The sequence below is a fragment of the Miniopterus schreibersii genome, assembly GCF_964146895.1.
Source record: "Miniopterus schreibersii genome assembly, chromosome: 18".
Taxonomy (NCBI): domain Eukaryota; kingdom Metazoa; phylum Chordata; class Mammalia; order Chiroptera; family Miniopteridae; genus Miniopterus; species Miniopterus schreibersii.
In genome coordinates, this window is record NC_138121.1 from 36,682,707 (window position 1) to 36,703,110 (window position 20,404).

Here is a 20,404-nt window from a genome sequence, read left to right on the forward strand (position 1 = left end):
CCTTCCCTGGGTGACCCGATATCTAAGCCTCAACTGGCCTAGAGCTGCAGGGTCGCGAGGCGCCCCCTGGTGGCTGGGGCAAAACTTTGTGTAGAGTAGGAGCGGTTTCTTTCGTCAACCGCGGAGGGAGGCAGTGCCACACGCAGGTTTTGGAGCTAAAATAGTCCTTTATAATCTTAAGAAGTGCGCAACCAGACGTGGGACCCTACAAATGCAGGTTTGGGGGCAACGGCCTTAGCCCAGTGGCTTGAGTCTGTGGATATAGAGCCCCAAAGGTCTTCAGACACTGACCCATGAGCAAAATGGAAGAGCGAAAAGCCAGGTCCAGTGATAACTTGTTCATGGGACATAATTTGCGGAGGTGGCAATCTGAGGCAATTCACCCCTGTTCGCTCCCCCCCCCCCCCCACTTTTCGCAGTTTGTGATGCTGATGTATCCGGGAGAGTTTGACAGCACGCGTGGGCCCCGTGCCTGTTTCCTCCCCCCGCCCCCGCTGCCGCCAGGGCGCGAGTCAGCGCTCCGCGCGCCGGTGCGGTGTCCGCGCCCGCGCCCGCGCCGTGTCTGCCGCCGCTGCCGCCGCGGTCCGGGTTTTGCGGGCGGCCGGAGCTGTATTTCCAGCGCTGTCCATCGCTCGGTGCTGTTGGCCCTCTCTCCGTCTGATCCGAGCCGGAGCAGTGCGGGGCGCCCCACGGGATCAGAGCGCTCCCCCGCCGGGACTCCGCTCCTCACATCCTCCTGCTGGGACCCGGCTACATTTCCAGCCAAGCCTGGCTTTATTATGTGTCTCTGCAGTGCAGCCCCAGCAGCCGGATCGGGAGGAGGAGAGCCAGCGACCACAAAGAAGACAGGAGCGCGAGGGAGGCTGGCGGGCGGGCCGGCGCCGGCTGGAGCGCGGAGGAGCCGGGGCGCAGCCGCCGCCGCCGCTGCCCGGGAGGACGGGAGCCCGGCCGCTCGCTCGTCGTCCTCCCCCGCCGCCGCCGCCGCCGCCGCGGCCGCCGCCTTCCCCGAGCCCCTGGCCCATGGAGGCAGCTAGCGGGGCCGGCGACTTGGCACCGGCCTGGGGATCGGCTGCGCGCCGCGCGCTCAACACCGCAGCCCGAGGGCAGGCAGCGGCGGCCCGGCGCACGGGCTGAGCGATGCCCCGGGCACGGGTGCGCCTGCCCGCCACCGCCTGAGCGCCCCCGCGCGCCCCTTCCTCCTCCGGGGGGTCGGCGCCGGACCGAGCCTAGAGCCAGAGAAGGGGGCGTGAGCCAGGGCCCCCCGAGCTGCGGCTTCTGAGCCACTGCGGCCGTTTAGAGCCCCCCAAGCAGGCTGAGTTGAGGGGCCCCCTCCCCCCATCTATCATAATCTCCAAACCAGGGGTTTGGGCATTTTTTAGCCGTTAATATTTATTATTTTTTTTGTGCGGCAGGGAATAATTCGGAGGCTTTTTTACCCCCCGGGGGGTACTGAGCTTCTGTGCTCCCGACCGCCTCCCGGTCTCCTCCCCCCCCCCCCGAGACCCCCTCGACTCCAGCCCCGTCCCCCCTCCTCAGATGGGTTCATTGTGAGCTCCGCACCGGGCTGCGTGGCCGGACGCCTGCAAACTTTGCACAAAAATCCGGCGAGGGGAGGAGGAGAAGGAGGAGGAGGGCGAGGGTGGCGGTGGGGTGGGGAGGGAGGGAGGGGGCCGCAGGGGCCGGGGGCCGGCGGGGGGTGGGGAGGAGGAGGGGGGCGGCTTTTTTTTTTTTTTTTTTTTTGCATAACTCGGCTCGGCCGAGTGGCCTCCGGACTCCCCGCGCCGCTGGGACCGCCGCTGGGACCGCGAGCCCCCGGCTGCCGCATTGCAACAGGCAGGGCCCAGGCGCGCCCCCCGGGCCTCCCCCCGCTCCCGAGCGGCCTTGGCCAGCCCGGGCCGCCCCCCCCAGGGAGGCCGCCCCGGACCTGCGATCCGCTCCCCGCAGCCGCCGACCCGGCTGCAAAAAAAAAAGTTTCCGAGAGGCAGGCGGAGGAGAAGGGGGAGAAGGGCAGCCCGGAGCGGCGGGGGGCGGCGGGGGGAGCCGGCCGCGAAGGGCGACGGAGCGCCGGGAGCCCCGGACATGTCCAGGCGGAAGCAGGCGAAGCCGCGCTCGGTGAAAGGTGAGCGAGCGGGCGGGAGGGAGCGAGCGGGAGGAGGGACCGGCGAGCGGGCGGGCGGCCGGGGACCCGCGCGAGCGAGCGGGAGGAGGCGGCGGCGGAGGAGGAGGCGGAGGCGGAGGCGGGGGAGGAGGCAGCCGGGAGCGGGAGGCGGAGGCGGCGGCGGGGGCACGGCGCGGACACCCGCCCTGCCCGACCCTCTCCAGCGCGGCGCCGCCGCCTGCGGGGACCCGGGCCTGGGCGCCGCCGAGGGGCCCTCGCCGCTTCCTGCGCGCCGGCCCCGGGCCCGCGTGGCCAATCAAGGGGTGCGGGCCCGACTTGGCGGGGATTGCGAATCTCGGCGGCGGCGGGCGGGCCGGCGGGAGGAAGGAAGAGGCGGCGAGGCCGGACGCCCGGCAGGCCGGCGGCCCCGAGGCCGCTATCTCCGGGCCCCGGGCCTCGCCGCCTCTCATCGCCCCCCGCCGTGTGGCCCCGGGACGCCGAGGGCGGCGGGCGCTGCTTGCGCGCGGCCGGGCTGCCGTGTGTCCCCCGGCCACGCAGCGCACCGGGCTCGGGCCCCCGCACTTCCTGCCTCTTCCCCAAGGCCGACCGGGCCGGGAGCCTCGGCCAGGAGTTCATTGTCTCCGCTCCGCTGGCGGGACGCGGGCCCCCGGGGAGTTCAGCGACCGCTGTGTGCGCCCCTCCGTGGAGGGCGCCAGGACTCGGCTTCGCGCACCCGCACCCGCACCCCTAGACACCCAGGCCAGCCTCCAGTGAGGGTCCCGGGAGTGCACACGTTTGGGAGGACACACACACACACACACACACACACTCTCTCACACACACACACACTCACTCACACACACCCCTTCGTCTTCTTCCTTTGCTTTCTGTTTCCACCGGGGTCCCCCAGCTCGAGTGGGCCCCTGGAGAGCATAGGCCCCGGGGAGAGGCCATGCTCGACTGAGCGGCTCCCTGCCCTTCTGGCCTCACCGCTGGCCTCTCCAGGCTTCGCCCGCTGCTTTGTCCCCTTTGCAGCACCTCTGGTGGGTGCTCGGCTACCCTGGAAGACGGTAGAGGAGGGAGGGTGGTAGCAGCTCAGTCTCTGGAGCCAAAAGCCCCGAGGCCCTTGTCTGCTCGCGAACTCCCCTGATGACCTCTGGCCCCAGCCAGTTCTGCTCTGAAAAGTTCATTTCCTGGAGGCCTGCAGCGGGTGCTGGGGCCCAGCTCCCTCCCTGCCAGCCTGGCTCCGGCTGGAATGGCTGGGACTGAATCAGGCAGCCACGGTCCCAGACACCCGCCTAAAGTCCCAGGAGATTCCTGGTACCCCGCTCAGCAGAGACCCTCCCTGTCACCTCAGAAGCAGACCAGCTCAGTCCAAACTCTGGGCCACCGCCTGCCGACTTTCCTCTCTCATTGAGAGAAGTTGCTCTGGGTCCCCTGTCCTGGTAGGCATCCCAATCCGGGACAGCCAGGCCCGCTCCACAGAGCTGGGGGTACAAGGAAACCAGAAGAGAGACCCCAAAAAGAGGACAGGAAGATGGTAGATGTTTGTTTTAGCTGAATAGAAGGGCTCTGTGGTTTGAAATACTTGATTTCTTTTTCTCTGGCTCACTGCTCAGGATTTCAAGTGCCACTTATGGCGGCCCAGAAGGAAATGTAGAATCTGAATCTCTGGTTGGGCAAACAGTTTCATTTAACTTGGGCAGTGGATTTTGAGTTAAACCTTTGTATAGGTGCAGGTTTTTCATAAAGGAAGATACCGAGCTTACCTACTTCTAGCATCTGTCCATGGCTCCCAGCCTCCTTGTTTTGTTCTATTTTTCAATTTTTAGTTATTGAGAGAGAGGGAGGAGGGGAGAGAAACACTGATTTGTTGTTCTGCTTAGTTATGCATCACTGGTTGATTCTTGTATGTGCCCTGACTGGGGATCGAACCGGAACCTTGGCCTCTCCTGCCAAGGCTCTAACCATTGAGCTACCAGGTCAGGGCCCCAACCTCCTTATTTTAGAAGGAGAAACACCAAAAGCAGAGGCAGAGCTATTTTCAGTGAACAGAGGGGTGGGTGGTTCGGAGTTGCCCGAACTTAATTCTAAAACCACTCTGTGTATCTCTGAGGAATGGGTCTTCATCCTTTCATGACATGCACCTCGACATGACTTTAAATGAGTGACTCTCTAAGTGTACACATGTGGATGCGTAGCAGACAGTTAAGCTAATTGACGGGGGAAGACAGCAGAGTGGGAACAAGACCAGTGCAGTCATTTTTGAGAAGTGTTGTAAGTAGCAAGGACACAGCGCCTCTCTGCACTTGGAGTCTGAGCTCCTGTTTCTCCCTGTGGTTCTTTGCATTTTCCTAAAGCAGTTACAACCCTTGCTTCTCACCATTTCGCTTTTTATTCAGTTTACTGGGTGAATAGGGTAGAGACCTGGTCACTTATCAAGGGAGGAATTAAGAGTGAAGATAATTTGAATAGATAAGAGTTGCCGCAGGTGAAGGATTTATTGCTTTTCAAGAACTGTGCCCCCCCCCCCCCAAGCAATATTCAACAGTGTGTGCCTGAGTGTGGACAGCTCCACACCAGGCATTTAAAACGACAGGTCTTCACCTTTAAAGATGCTTGAAGGTGCTTCTTAAGGAACAGTGGTGCCTTTTAAATTTTGTTTTATTTTCTTTCGCCTGCACTGCTGTGTGTCAGGGCTAAGGTAGAGGCATTGTGGACTTCCCTAGCCCGCACATTCTGTGCTTGACTGAAAGTCGCTCGACTGTAATTTGTAATTGATCTCGGAAATGTGAAAGCCCATAGCAGGGAGGAAAGACAGAAATATAACAATTTCTAATGGATGCTCAGAAAGTGTGATTTGAAAGCACAGGCATTGCTGCTTTGAAAATCAAACAGGCTTCCAGGCGGCCAGGTGGGTTCACTTCCCACTCAAGGACGCAACCTCCCTTCTGGAGTGGGGTCACTTGTCCCCTGGGATGTTGGTCCTTTTTTGGAAAACCCAGCTCCCAGCGAGGACACCCAGCAAATAGGGAAGGGAGCCAGGGCATTAGGGCAGGGGGGAGAATAGCCTTATTGGTTTTCAAAAGCCTTGTGATTTTTAAAAAAACACCCCCAAACCATGCATGTTACAAAAGTCACATTTTTTGAGCGATTTTCCCTCCCGACACCATTCTCCCCTTTTTTGTTTCCAGGTGGTGTGGTGTGGCAGGGCGACGATTTGTTCCCTTCAGTAATTTTGGCCTCATTCTGGGTGCTGGTTCTCATCACAGCTCGCTGTTATTTCGGCTGATAATAAATGTCAGATTGTTGGCTAACTGGTCTCCCTTCACCCACACTTCCTCCTCAGAGCCACGAAACGGCCTCTTCATTTATATGGAAAATTAATACATCTTTTTCCCAACCTCAGCTTTGAACTTTTGAATAATTTGTAATACTGTCAATTTTCTCCATCCAGCACCAGCCTGTTACTTATAGTTTCTTAATATTAATTAGCAGTGAGGCTGTGTCCACGCATTCCCAGCCCCAACATCCAAAATTACCCCCAGTGCCTTCTCTGTGCCCCCCTCCCCTTCTCAGTACCCCTCCTGCCTGCCTGTAGCTCCTCAAAAGTCCATCTTAGAAATTTGGTGGTCTAGGGACTTGGGAACAGTGTAGCTCTCTGCTGCTCGTGTTTCCATGGAAATAATTGAGATGTAATAAATAGAGGCGTTCTGAGGTTACAGGTTTCTTGATTCAGCTGAGACCACATACAAGTGTAAATTGTTGAGATTTGTTTGGCTAAATGTACATGATCTTGTAGGAAGGGCAAAACAGGTCCTTTATAGGTTCTTTGGCTTTCCATGCAGATTGGGGCAGCTGACATTCCTAATATTTAATCACCTCCCAATCAAGTCACCCATTCCCAGCTTTAGAAGGGCCTGTCTCACCCTCAAAAACATCCTTTTTGTCCAGTAATTGCCTTGGATTCTTACACCTGTTTCCTTGCAAAAACTCAATCAGAGATACAATGAAGATAACCATGTGCCTCTGCCAGGAGGACCCTGCTAAACGTTTAACCATAAGGTGCCTAGCGTGCATTAATAAGGAAAGGGGCAAACTGTCGGTGACTTTACAGTCGTCAAGTCACCGAGTGGAACCCGTGAGCCCTGGCGCTGTGTGGCACGCCACAGCGTGTGCGCGGAGTAGGAGGAGGGGGAACTGAGGAGGAAACCGGAGTGCGGCGTCTGAGCACCGCGTTCTAGCTGGGGATGAATGAAAGGCTGGGGATCTGGTTCAGTCTAATAGAAAGTTGCAATAATTGCTGTATCGGTAGCCAACTCTTAAGCTGGTGGCTGTGGAATTCTTCCCCTGATGTAGGATTTAATAGTCTGGCAATTAGATGCATTGATTTCTCTTAACTGTTCATTTGGATGTGTAAACGCAAGAAGCCTGCCACTGAGGCTGGCCGTGCACACGGGCTGCCTGGCTCTTGGAAAAAGGCTGACATAGGTGGTGGTGATGAGAGAACAGGACTCCTCCAGGCAGAGTTGGGCCAGTTCCCTCTTCTTTTAAAATTTCTGCCCATTTTGCAGTGAAATGAACAGCACCTCTTGTTCAGATACTGTTTAAAAATGAACAACAGTGTCCAGCCTGAAGAGAAAAACATCCTTTTCTGCTGCAGGTGCTTGTAGAGTAACATCTCTGCATTTGAGTGACTGGCCTCCCTGCATATTTTTGGCAGATGGTTTGTTAGGGACCAGAGGGAAAAGTCACAAAACGCCTTGGCTCTGAGTTCCAGAGGGACCCCCTGGCTGGAAATGGAGAGTTTTCTCCCCAACTTCTCCTCAACAATAGTCTTTGACTTGGTGCCACCTAGCCCAGTGGCTCTGTCCAGCCCCGAGACGTGTGGGCCAGGGCCTGTTGGAGCCCTCGGCACTGGCGGCCGCCGCGACCTCAGTGGCTGGGAGAGCGTGTGGATGAGCAGCACCAGGTTCTTACCGGCGGGCACCCAAACCCGTGCTGATGGGAGCAAGCAGAGGGTGGCCAGCCCTCCAGGTGGCCCGCTGTTTTGTTTTTTTTTACCAAGGTGGACGGGTGGGCTTAGTTAACTCTTTGTTTAGATAAGGTGAAGATGGATCTACCCTTTCCCACACCTTGTCCGTGGTCCACTAGTGTTTTTAAAAAATATTATCTTCATGTCTTGAAAACATTTGCACTAGATAGCAGGGCTCCTTTCTTATGTGTGGGTCTAGGGTAATCACAATAGAAGGATACCTTGGAAACTGTTGGGGGGCTCTTCATTACTGTGGGTAGCCTGGGAAAACCTCGATACACCTTGATTGGTGAATTTTACAATTTCTGCAAATTCCCGTCAGCTTGCAAGGGCATTTTTGTACATAAACATATTAGTGGGCAATCAGAGTAGTTTTGCACCCAAAATGGACTAATTAAGCCTGGATCGGTTATGTCCCGATTGAAGTTTTTGGGGCTGGCCTCTCAGATCCCTTGGCTGACTGGGGAGAGGTAGAGTGGAGTGGAGTCAGGGAAATGCTGATGGAAACTTTGGATTCACAGCTTACCTGCCAGGATCGGTAGCAGCCAACGATTGGGGTTGTACACTCAGTAAATAAAAATACTTTACCTCTTTCAAGGAGTGCCAATTAGCTGATTGCTCTGTGCGGCTGTCTTTAAGGAGAGCGCAGTTTTACCTATCTTCTTGTACAAAGGTTTGATTTTTAATGTCTTGTGAAAAGGCTTCTCTTTGTCTTGATTGATGTCAGGAATAAAAGCATGATGGTAATATCCCTTTGAAAGCTATTGTATTGTCAGCCTGGCTGACAGCGGAGGGCCTCCCAGCGTTATAGATTAGTGCTGTGAAAACACTGACATTCTCTTTGTTACGTTGCTGTTGTTCTACTGGCGAAGTCAATTACACAATGTGAGCTCAGTTACCGGCTGCCTAGGAAGTAGCAACGTCTCTCACGCTCTTCGTAAAGATATAATTTTCCTTTGCCGTTGTTGTTTTGTTTTCTTTCTTTCTTTTTCTTGGCCTTCCTTTCTCTGGTGTCCCCCCACCTCACCCCCGCGTTAGCTAGGCAAACACACTCTTGGTTTCAGTTGTGACAAGTCCAGTTCAGAGATTGCCTCGTCATTACCTCCGAAGTCTTCTGCTCCTTCACATTTCAGTGGCTTCTTGTTGATACAGTGACTACAGCAGCCAAGATACATAAAAACCCATCAAATGAGATTACAGTGTTGATAAGCTCTTATCGAATGTGCTGTTCTCTGGATTTGGGGTCCTTGGGGTCGTCAAATTCAGAGTTTTAAAAAATTTCCTCTACATTCTGACCTGGGGCTAAACCAGGTTCTTGGGTGGATGAGACCCCTGCAAAGAGCTTTTGGTTGTAGAACATTTATAAGCATCCTAATTTCAGAGCCGGGGCTGTTGAGTTTAGGATTTAGAATCCTGGATGGCGTTGTGCAGGGGAGAAGGGATCTCACAAGAGAACCATGCAGTCCATCCTTCCATTGCGGATGGCAAACGTGCGTCATAAGGCGATTCAAGTGCGCCTTTATTGGGTGCCCTTGGACTCAGGAGTGATCTGCATGCACAGTGTGTGAAATCCTGCTCCTGCGAGAGGCAAACCTTCAAGGCCCAAGGCTGAAAGTGGTCAGGGTGGATGTCTGCCTTCCTTGCTTCATCCCTGCCTTCTCCAGAAAGACAAAAGCTTAAAATTCCCAAGTTCTCTGAACCTGGCTGCCCAAGAGGACGACAGAACTCGGGGCCAGGGGACCCCTGCCACCCACTCCAGGTGACAGAGACCTATAAGGAGACTTCGTCAGAGGACACTAACCTTGGGCCCCCAAACTTGTTATTACGAACCACCAGACAAGAGCCTGTGCTCACCAGCAATTTGTCAGGACTAATTTTGTTTTTCTCCAATAATTGAAAATTAATGTCTTGAAGTGAAAGCAGATGTTTGTGTCATCTTCTGAATTGGGATATAAAATGGGGCTCTGTGGATGGGCTCACTTGTTTAGCAGCAATTTCTCTCCCGCAGCCAAGGGGTGATGGGGCCGACGGCACTGCAGGCCCAGGGCTTCGGGATGAGAGAGAGAGAATGGTACCCTCAGCCTGTCTAAGGGGAGTGTGCCCAGCCCTGGGAAGGAAGGCCTGGTGGGAGCATTCCTTTTGGAGGGAGAGCATGTAAATAAACACATTTCCCTGGGCTATGGAACTTGGAGGGTGCACTGTTTGGAATCCTTACTCTCCCAAGAAGTATTTTCTGAGATAATTCAAGGTATTGTGCTGGAAAAGGTGAGGGAGCCTTGATTTGGGGAGAGAGTGGATTTGACCAGACCACTGGGTCCTCAGCTGGGTGTTCCCCACCTTCCCCTGCAGTAAAGCTATTTAAAATTGCCGATTCCTGGGTCCACATCCTACAGATGAGCACCCAGCTGGTCTGGGGAGGGGCCCAGAACTATTCATTTCTTTCCCGTTTTAAAAACTGAGATAAGATATAGGTAACATCAAATTTACCATCTTAGCCATTTTTAAGTGTCCAGTTCAGTGACATTAAGTATGTTCACATTGTTTGCAACCCTCAACACCACAAACTTCCATTTTTAGTCAGCACCCAGGTGGTGGTGGGTTGGGGGTCTCAGCCCCCCACCCTCCCAGGAGGCCATCCAATTCAAGGGTCTGTTATTCTGGGTAGAACTGAGAAACAGAAGCTGAGGTGAAGAAAGGACTTTCCCAAGAGCTGGTGCTGTTTTCCTGGCTCTTGTGTGAGCACTGAGACTGGTGCCCAAAGCTAGGACAGAGATTAAGATTCCATCAGGCCCCGTGGGCTCAGGGCAGGGCAAGAGGGGTGCTCAGAAACTGCTGAGTGATCAGGTGACCGTTCTCAAGATTAGAACATTCGTTCTCTCAAATGTCCTTGGGGACATCATTCCCTGGAGACTGAGACTGCCTGGGTGTGAGCTTGCCTAGTGACCTTGGTAGGGCAGATCCCCCGGTGGCCCCCACACTTGCCCACCAAGACCCATGTGGCCCCTGACTCACCCAGCCCTGCCTCTGCAGGCCGATTTGTCTGTGATGGGGAAAGGTGAGGGACAGATGTTCCAGAATGGCCACTTAGTTGCCTTGATTTCCAGTCTGAGAGCACCCACCGCCTCTGGTCCACAGGTCTGGGTACCGCAGGCTCCTGTGCTGTTCTCCTTGGAGTTGCCAGGCACCTTTTCTCCCCTGGTTTTCTCTGTAATTGAAATTTGCCCTTTCGTTACCTAGGCATGAATTCTTTTTTGCAGCGTTGTCATTCCCTATCCTGCTGTGAGGTTTATCTCTTCTGTTGATCCTAATTAAATAAAACATACTGTTCACCTAACTCCTGTTGCACTGAATTTTACCTGCCTGAAGGCAGTGATGGCCATCTGGGCTTGGTTAGGGAACAGGGCATGGCTGGAAAGGGGGGCTGGGAGGTAGTGGCTGCCACATCCAGGCCGGGTGTACCCCCTTGGCCTGGGGGCTGCAAGACCCTGTGGCCAAGCAACATATAGCCTATTTCTGGTTCCTGAAGCAGAGATTCGGCTTTGTCCCTAGCCTCCTGGGGCTGCAGAGCTGAACTTGGGGAGAGGAAAGACAATCACCAGCTCCGGAGAGTCCCCAGGGAGAGGGTGAGGGAGGAGAGTGGGCTCCCAGGGGCCTGAGAAGGATGGAAAGAGGGGGCAGGCTCCTGGCACCTGGGGTGGAGGTTGCAGAGAGCTTGGGGATCTATGGGGAGCAGTGAGCAAGCAGTGCACACATTCCCAGTGCCCAGGACAGCTCTGCAGATGCCCTGTGCCCTCAGGAAGAGACTGGCCTACCAGGGTCCTGGCACGCATGTGGGGAAGACTCAGACCTTTACTTTTTGTTTTTGAACTTCTCGGAAGCCTGAAAATCCTGGTTCCGAAAGGGAACTTGGAGGTCACTTCCTAGCCTGGACTGGCACACTTTCGCTGTCAGGGAGCTCACTACCTCTGTAGCGCATCTGTGTCTGTAGCTGGAATTTCCCGTGTTCTTCTTTCCATTAAGCTGCATTCTGCCTCCTCTAACTCAGGTGCGTTGGTCCTGGTTCTGTCTCCTGGGGCCACAGGAAGTAACTCAAATCCCCAGGCCCGAGCAGCCCTGTGGAGAGCTGGCAGAGCTTGCAGCCTACCCTGCTTGCCCAGGGGAAGGATTTCTCTGTATGGGATGCGGCCGGCCTGGTGGGCTTCCAGGACCCCATGCTCACTTGTAGATGGCCTGGACCTGGGCTTCTGGGTCGTTGTGTATCAAAAGGATTTTTTTGAGTAAATGAGTAAATGTGTAAACTGTTGAGGGGATAAATGAATGGACAAGTGGCTTCGTGAGCAGTGAACAAATGACTGATTAGTGAGTAAATGAGTCCTAAGTGAATGAGTGAGTGAATGAATGTTTGGTTGGGCTGGCAGGCAACACAGATTGTCTTTAAGGCCTGAGCGAGCAGGATTTGGGCTCCCTGCTTGCATCTGTGATGGTCCCTCCTCACCCCCTGCACCTCCCTTCAGGTGTTCAGGAGGTGAGAGCTGCCCCACCTCATGCCTCTCTGGGCAGATGGCTGTGAGTGTAGCTACTGTTCATTAAAGTCTTAGTGCCAATCATTGTGCTGGGTTGTAAAACATTGTTTTTAAATGATAAAAGCAATATGAGGTTTTTGTACTAATTTAAATAAAACAGAACTTTTAATTGAATAAACTCCCTCCACCCCCACCCCACCGTCCTGCCCCATTGCTGAGGGGGCTTCAGACATAGTTGACCCTGCTCAGTGTTGGCCAGGGCTCTATGGTCCTGCCTAAGTGGCCTTCAGGACCTTCCTCGTTCTTCAGGGATGGTTGACCCTGAATGGCAGGAGGAGTTAGGGATGGGGTCAGAAGTATGCAGGAAGGAAGAAGTGGGATGTCTTTGCAGGGGACACTGCCAATAAGATAAAACTCAGCATGAGAAAGAAAGACCCCCTTAGCGCTGAAGGTCAGAGTGAAGATTGATTTCTCTTGGATGGGAGGGTTGCAGTTTGCAGGAAACGTGCTCTGTGATCTTGGGCATGACAGCCCTCTTGGTGGGCCTCAGTTTCCCTGTCTGTGAAGTGGGTTGGAACTGCTTGGATTAGCTACTTGTCTTAGATGGTTTAGGATTTTAGTTCCTGGAACATAAGAAGGGGAAGACAGAGGATGCTTTAGCGTTGACATAATACAGGCTAGAAAGATGTTAGGTCTTTTCAAGTTACTTGTTAAAGTGACAGTTCACAGAGTGAGAGGTCTTAAGAGGCAGCTCCGGGGAGCCCTGCAGCAGGGCAGCTTCGTCGTCTTTTGCTCCCCTGGCCCTTTAGAGGGTTGAGGGGGCCGATGGCCATGAGAAGAGTCAGGGATGGATGGTGAAGTTGGTATCTTTTCAGGTATCTGAGAGTTCAGTCTGTGGTGTGCCTGGCTCCCCTGGCTTCCGGGGCTTTGTCAAGCATTGTTGGAGCAGGCGCTTCTGTAATCCAGGGACATCGTGGACAGAGAATGACCAGGCCCCACATATGCCCATCCTGAGCCACCAGCATGGCCAGCCCTGATCCCCGGGGAGGACAAGTGGAGGGACAGTCATGACCAAGCATTTAATGTGCCAGGCCCTGCCTTCAGCTTTTCCCACGTGTTCTCCGCCCCCGTTCTCACGATAGCTCTCTGATTATCTCAGTTCTGCAGGTGCAGGCACTCGCGTACCTGGCCCAAAGTCATACGGCTGGAGGTGGGGAAGTTGGGATTAGCCCAGGCCTTGTCTAGCTCAGGAGCCTGAGTCAATAACTGTCACCTTTATTTATAACTGCGTAAGTGGCCAGAAAGGACAACAAAGAAACCCACAATTTTTCCAGAGGCTGGAGAAGTCCCCAGACTCCGGACCGGGACAGAGGCCCACGGGTAAAGGCACAGGACTCTGTCCAGCACCCACCCATGTGTGTAATCTGCTTTTTGGGCTGCCCACAGTCACATATTTAAGAAAAGTGATTTCCACATCTTAAAAAATAATGTAATCCCTGCCCCCTCCCCAGAGATAAGCACTGTTACTTAGTTATCTTTCCTTCCAGACCTTTTCTGTGGTGCATTTACAAAAACGTGTGTGTACCCACACATACATAATTGGAAGCCGAGATAGTGTCATATGCTGCTGGGCTCCGCTTCCTGTTCTTGCTACCGTCATGAAGCAGTGAGTTTCCAGTCTTGGTTGTTCAGTATCATCTTAGGCACTTAAAGAAATAACATTACCTGGGCCCCACCACAGACCAAATAATCCAGAACCTTTGAGGAGGGGGCCCCAGCTCAGTTTTGTTTCGTTTTTAAAGCTTTTTGGTACTCCACGTGTGCAGACCCTTAGTCTGGGAGATCCCTCATGTTCCTGGGAGAGATCTACTCCCCAGCCACACTGCTGTGGAAGAGATGGACCAGAGTTTATTTACAGCCCTCTCTTGATGGACATTTAGTTGTCTCTAGTTTTCTCCTGTTATAAACAGTGATGCAGGGGGAATCCTCATTTATAAATCGTTGTGTTTCTTAGGTTAGATTCCTAGGAGTGGAATTGTTAGTTAGGCCAAAGGGTAGTCACGTGAAAAATTTGATAGATATTTTCAAATTGCCCTCCACAAAGGGTGTGCCAATGTACCCTTCAGTAATGTTGTGCGAATGCGTGTTTCTCTGAGTCTTGCCCACACAAGATGTGCTCGTCTCCCCCTTCTTCCTCTTCTCCCTTCTCCTCCTCTTCTTCCTCTGTCTTCTTTCTGTCAACCTGGCAGGCAAGAAATAGCTTATTGTCTTAATTTGTACTTTTCTGATTACTAGTGAAGTTAACCATTTTCCTTAAAGTTTATAGACTGTTTTTATTTCTTCTCCAGGGAGGGGCACTGCACTGAATGTGGAGTTTGGGGGGGGGGGGTTGGGCATTTCTTTCTTTCAGCTAGTTCTTTAGTCATGTCTCTTTTTCCATCCATACATCCATCACCTACTCATCCATCCACCCATCATCCATCTATTCACCCCATCCTTTCATCCATCATTCATCATCTACCCACCACCCATCATCACCCATCCATCCATCCATCCATCCATCCATCCATCCATCCATCCATCATCCACCCATCATCCATCACCCATTCATCCATCACCCATTCATCCATCTATCCATCCATCATCCACCCATCACCCATCCATCCATCCATCCATCCATCCATCCATCCATCCATCCATCATCCACCCATTATCCATCACCCATCCATCCATCCATCATCCACCCATCACCCATCCACCCATCCATCCATCCATCCATCCATCCATCCATCCATCCATCCATCCATCCTTCCATCCATCATCCACCCATCACCCATTCATCCTTCCATCCATCATCCACCCATCACCCATTCATCCTTCCATCATCCATCCATCCTCCCTTCTTTCCTTTTCTTCCTCTTCCTCTTCCTTCCTCTCTCTTTTCCTTCCATTCCATTCATCTAAATCCTGAGTATCTTGCTGCTGGGGTGCCCCTGCTTCTATTAACGGCTGCTGCAGAACAAATGTTGGATGCTATTTTCACTTTTCACCTTTCTTCGTAAAAGCAAAAATCCTCTTTAGATTACTTTTGTTTATCAAAAACAGGTACCAACGTTTTAAAAAGCAGGTCCTAATTTCTTAAAAGCAAAATGGTGTAACGCAAACTTTCAAAAAGTGGGGGATACCCATAGTTTCTGATTTCCAAACCTGTTGGATCACTTGTCATGGAATCTTCTCATTTGGGTAGAGTTTGGGTTTCTAGGGGTTTAAAGTTTACTATCATTACCTATTTGCTCATTCATTCCTTTGTTTATTCATCCTCTGCCTGTTTATTGAGCACCTATTCTGTGCCAGGCACTGTTCATGGTGCTGAAGCCACAATGGTGAGCAGGCAGGTTGTTCTAGTAGGATAGAGGGACCATCTACAAGCACATGAGTCAGAAACATAATTTCTGGGAAATTACCCTAGGGTAGGCAGGGCGTGGTGGTGGGGTTCTCCAGATAGGGCAACAGGGAGGAGACGCTTGAGTCCAGGGTGACGGGGTGGGGGTTTATGAGGGGAGATGGAGGCTAGAAGCCTTTGTGATTGGTGCTTTGAAGGGGCTGAGGGATGTGGGATGGGGGTTCCTTCCCTGGGCTAGCAGGACCCCCACCACTGGTCCTGCCCTTTAGTTTCTATGACACAGTCCAGGCCTCTGAGAGGCTTCTCTGGGCGGTGAATCAGTTTGATGGGCCTCTTTCTGGAAAAGGGTGGCTTCTGGCTCCCAATCTTGCCCTAGAAGCCTCCGTGACGCTCCCCCTCCTCCCCAAACCTTGCAGTCCTGTCTCAATGTAACCCTGTGAAAGTCACCACTGAGGGCTCCGCGGATGGTCTCTCCTGGGCAGGCTGGCTGTGAGCTGAGCCCCTGCCTGTCTCGGTCACTGCTGTGTCCCCAGTGCCTGGCACTGGACCCACATTCCCACCCCCATCTGACAGATGGCTAAATGAGGCCAGGAGGCTCCCACAGCCCATTCCCTCAGAGGCCCAGCCCAGAATCCAACCCTTTTCCAAGCCAGGGCTGTGACCCAAGGCTGGTGGGGTGGGGAGAGCAGAGATTTCTGGGATGGGAGATGGGATCTGGGGGCCCCTGGGGCCCTCCTGGGGTCTTCTGTAGAGTTGCCCAGTATGCTTTGGGTCCTGGGAGATGGGGGGAGGAGGATGGCCTGGCAGGAGGTGGAGAAGAGTTCCGGGGAGGAGAGGGCCAGGAGATGGGGGTTAGTAGTAGGTGGGAGAGGCGCTGGGGATGGGGCAGGGGAGGAGTCTCAGGGCTGGGGCACGGCAGCCTGGAGCTTGGGAACGAGGCCCTCCCCGGCTGTAGTCTGCCCAGACCGCAGGGGCAGCCCTGGGACCCTTTGAGGCGGCTGTCCTGGGAACGCGTCGGGCCACCCCCCACCCGGGAAGGCTCCATGGCTGCGGCGCAATAACTCAGGCTCGGTTTGGGGCACAAAGCGGCCCCGGCAGGAGGCCGCCTGGGAAGGCGCGGGCTGTGGCTCTCGCGTCCCCGGCTGGTTGGGGCCGGGGCTTGTTCTGCACCGCGGGTCCCCGCCCCTCCTAGTCTGGGGCTGGCTGGCGCAGCAGGCGCCCCTAGAAGCCCCCAGTCCCAGGCCCCGAGCTGGGGGCGGGGCTGGCGATAGGCAGTGCTGGCCCCTGGCCCGCAGCGGGGGGCTGCCCATGGGTGGGCTGTGGCCCTGTGGGCCAGATGTGCGCCATGGGGGGACCCTCTGGGGACTGGAGCACTGATGGGCCCTCAGCTTGGGGCAGGGCTGGGGGAGGGCAGCTGACAGCAGCAGGGGCCGTGTATAATAGTAAGAAATGTCATTGATCTGAGCACTTCATACTCTCACTCATTTAAGCTTCATAGCAGCCCCATGAGGTCCTGTGATCATCTCCTGTTTACAGAAGGGGAAACTGAGGCACAGAATGGCAAATTAAATTGCCCAGTGTCCCACAGCTAGGACTGGACAGGATGCAAAGGCAGGCTCTCTGACCCCAGAGCCATGAGTGGCCCTTGCTTGGCAGCCAGGTGTGCACATGTGGGGTATACGGGCGTGGAGGTGGTTTTGAGTGCATTTGTATATGTTCGGGAAATGACAGGATATTTGCAGACAGATGTGAGACCATTCTGGGTTAGTCACTTAAAAGTTAGTCACTCATTCATTCCTGACTTCATTCATTCCCTGACTCTGTGTTCGGTCTTAGGCTGTTGCTGAGTGCACAGTGACGACTGAAGAGGGCTCCTTGCCTTCAGAGAGCTTATGGTTGAGTTGGGGCCTGGGTAGTGAGACTGACAATGAAGTTGAGCAGCTACACCAGTAAGTTCCTCGTGGCAAGACTGCTGTGGCTTCTCAGCCTCTTACAGTGTTGTCCCGGGAGGGCGTTGCAGAGGAGGCAGCCTGTCAGCTGGCCTGGGCAGAGGAAGGGACTCTCAGCGAGGCTCTGAACTCATTCCCAGGGCCACCTCCCTGCCTTGGTCCCAGCCCTGCGTGGGGAGGGAGGAGGAAAAGCCATGGTCCCTTCCCACGAGGACATGATGGGACAGCATCTGGGAGGATTTTGAGCATGTGTCTAGAGGGGAGGGACAAGAACGACGGGCTCGCTGGAAGCGCTGGAGTATCATGAAGAGGCAGGGGTGGAGTGGAACAGGTTGCTGGGAGTGGGGTTGCCTGAGGTCTTTTCTAGGGAGTCCCCAAAGCAGGCCCATGGGCCCTGAGCTTGAATGACCCCAAATATTTGCATAACCTCAACACAGGGGCTTGGTTCCAGAGGTTCTCATGGCCCCTTCAAGTATCTAGAGAGGAAGCGGCTGGGGGTTCCTCCCCGTTTGCCAGATCACAAAGGGAGGCCCAGAGAAGCCTCCCGCCTTGCCCGGTTTACACAGCGCTTGCGCATCCGTCTGTCAGGCTGCTCACTTCCAAGGTCCTGAGCTCCCACCTGGGCCTGGGCCCCCCTGCACGCCATTAGGGTTGCAGATGGAGGGGAGATCCTGACCCTCCATTATTGCCACCCAAGTTCCTGAGCTGCCCCCATCCCCACGACCTCCAGCCAGGCCAGTGAGAAAACAGCTGTTCCCCCTGTGCCTGCTGCGTCCACAGTTTGGAAAGAATTGGGTATGTGCATGAGCTTTATTCTGAATTTCCTGTCTTCATTGCCTCAAAATACCCGAGGCTTGGGCTCGCCCCAGGGTGCTGGAGCTGAGTTTGAGCGCACTTCCCTACTTGGACCTGCCGGGTGAGGCTGGGACTGTCCACAGACCTCTCTGTGCATCTGTGCTGCCTTCTTGTTAGGAGAGTTCCAGGTCTGCTCCCTGTGGACACAGCTTTGGCCTGGGTGGCAGGAGGGTGAGGCAGTCATCGATAACATGTATCGGGGCTGACCGTGTGTGCAATGCATGCTGAGTGCTTTCTACACATTTTCTTTGGACTCCTGTCAACAACCCTGTGAGGTTGGAGCCAGTAGATTTGCCATCCTGCAGGTGAAGGTCCAAGGTCACATGTCACAGCCAGGCTGCCTGACACCCCGGGCCTGCCATGAGTCACTCCCAAGGCCACCTTCTGCAGGCCTGGTGAAAGAGCGGCCCCCCTCCCCCAGGAGCACATGCTGGGCTGGGAGACAGACCCATAAACAGTCATGAACTCTGAGGCTGGTAATATCATCACGTTCCCCCTGAGGACTCAGCTGGTGGCCAAGTGCACCCCGGTCCACTTTCCTCCCCCTTCCTGCCTGCCTGGGCCTGCTCCTGAAATTCACTTCGGGGAGAAGCAGTGTGGACAGGTTGGGGGCAGGAGGATGGGGCCAGCTCCTTGGGACATTTGGGGTGGGTGGTGGACAGGGCTGTACCTGCTTCCTGGTTTCTTGGGACCTGCACGCCCGGGCAGGTCAGCCCCTCCCTCAGTTCTGCTCAGTGGGAGGTGGGAGGTGCCGCCTGCATTGAGGGCAGGGATCCTCCCTTCTACTGTGCCCCCACCCCACCCCCAACCCCAAGAGTCCAGCTGGCTCAGCCCAGGAATCTTGGATGTGGTGGTTGGGGTGGCCTTGCTTCGGGACTCAGATATTTAAAGGGCCCTGTCTCTGAGCCTCTGTTTCCTTGCACACCGCCCCTTGGGCCCAAGGCCGGGCCTGTGATCCTGCATTGTTGTCCTCAGCATTTTCCCCGGAGCCTGAGTTTGAACCTGGGGTGCATGGCCCTCCTGGGCCTAGTGTCCAGGCTGCCCTTCAATGTGCCCGTCCTGGCTGAGAACCCTGGGAGCAGTTCCTTCTCCCCTCCCCCTGAAATCCCTCTCCCTGGGCACCGACCCTCTGCATTCCCTGCCCTCCACCCCCTCCTGCGTGGCTTCCTGGAACCCAGGGACCCTGGAGGTTTCTGGACCATATCGAGTTGCCTGGGTGGTTCTTTCCGTTTTTTTTTTTTTTTTTTTTGGGCCGAGCAGGGTGGGGGAGCTGGGAGAGGAGCCGATAATTGGGCCAGGGCCAGCCAGGGGTGGAGGCGACCGCCAGCCCCTAGCTCCCTGGATGGAAGTGTGACCCCCCACCCCCAGCCCTTGCTGCGGAGTGGCTGGGGGGCCTGGCTTCCTCTCCTGGCGAGGATCAGCCCTGTTTGGCATTTCCTGCCTCCTCCCTTTTGTTTTGCACCAGGACGCCCCTAGGGGGACGTGGGGCCCACTCTAACCGTTCTCCCTGGTGACTGGGGCCTGACTTGGCCTGGCACCGCCTCAGTCCTGCTGAGCCTGGGTCCAGGATGGGGTCAGCTAGACTGCTCCCCATCCTCCCCAGACCGCACCTCCTGGCTGGACAGCTGGGCCTTGTTGGGCCCACCTCTTGTTCTGTGCCAGAGGGCGAAGCTGACTGAGAGCGCTCCTCTCAGACCCCTTGGCTGTCAGCTGGTGGGTGTGGGCTCTGGAGGAGGCTGAGGGCTTGGGAGAAACCGGAACCCCCAAGGTCAGGGGGTGGGAGAAAGCGCAGGACCATCCTCTTGAAGCAGGAGCCAGGGCTAACTAAGGTCCCTGGAGTTAATTCTGCTGTGAGTTTGCAAACCCCCAAGTCCTCTAGGCCCTGGCCCCCCAAGGCCCACTACACATGGTTTTGCTTTTCCAGGCATCCTCCCCCGGTCCCCTCCCTCTGGGTGCCTTCTGAGCTCCTAGGGCCCCTCCCCCAGCCCTCCTGGGCCCCCTCCTTCCTCCTTGACCCACTTTAGTCCCCTGTTGCTGGGGGAGGGGAGCGCACAGCCGGCGGCTCTGATCCTGGCTGCCTCCCCCAGCATCCCTTGGGGCGGGCTCTGGATGGAGCCAGCAGGCTGAGCGGCCGGGCCCCAGGGACTGGCACACGGCGTGCTCCAAGTGGCGGCCTCCCTGCCCCCTCCATGGACAGATAGTTCTGGACAGCTGCCCCTGCCCAGGCCCCTGGGAGGCCCTGCCAGGGCCAGGCTCCGGTTTCCCCCAGCCCCAGGGAACTGTGGCTCCAGAGGTCCCATCTTACACCTCCTCCTTGGCGAGTAACGTGCACTTCCTGGAGGAGCCCCCGGGCAGGCCCAAGCCATTCTTCCCATAAATCTCTGCTGGAAACACTGGAGCTGGGGTCAAGTTCTGTGTCTGCAGTGAATCTGTGCAACCCGGGGAAATTCACCAACCCTCTCTGGGCATTGAGGGTGTTGGACCAGAGAGCTAACCTTTATCGAGCATTTATTAAGTTCCAGGGACTCAGCTCAGCATTTC

General features: G+C 55.3%; 1 protein-coding gene across 1 annotated transcript in view; it reads left to right on the forward strand.

Annotated features, from left to right (window-relative positions):
- The first annotated feature begins 1,996 nt into the window (after positions 1 to 1,996).
- ZNF423 (zinc finger protein 423) overlaps positions 1,997 to 20,404 on the forward strand; it is a 271,340-nt gene continuing 252,932 nt past the window's right edge. The window contains exon 1 of the mRNA XM_081119389.1: positions 1,997 to 2,119. Within this exon, the coding sequence (XP_080975515.1) occupies positions 2,080 to 2,119 (40 nt within the window). The 5' untranslated portion in view covers positions 1,997 to 2,079. The remainder of the gene's footprint in view (positions 2,120 to 20,404) is intronic.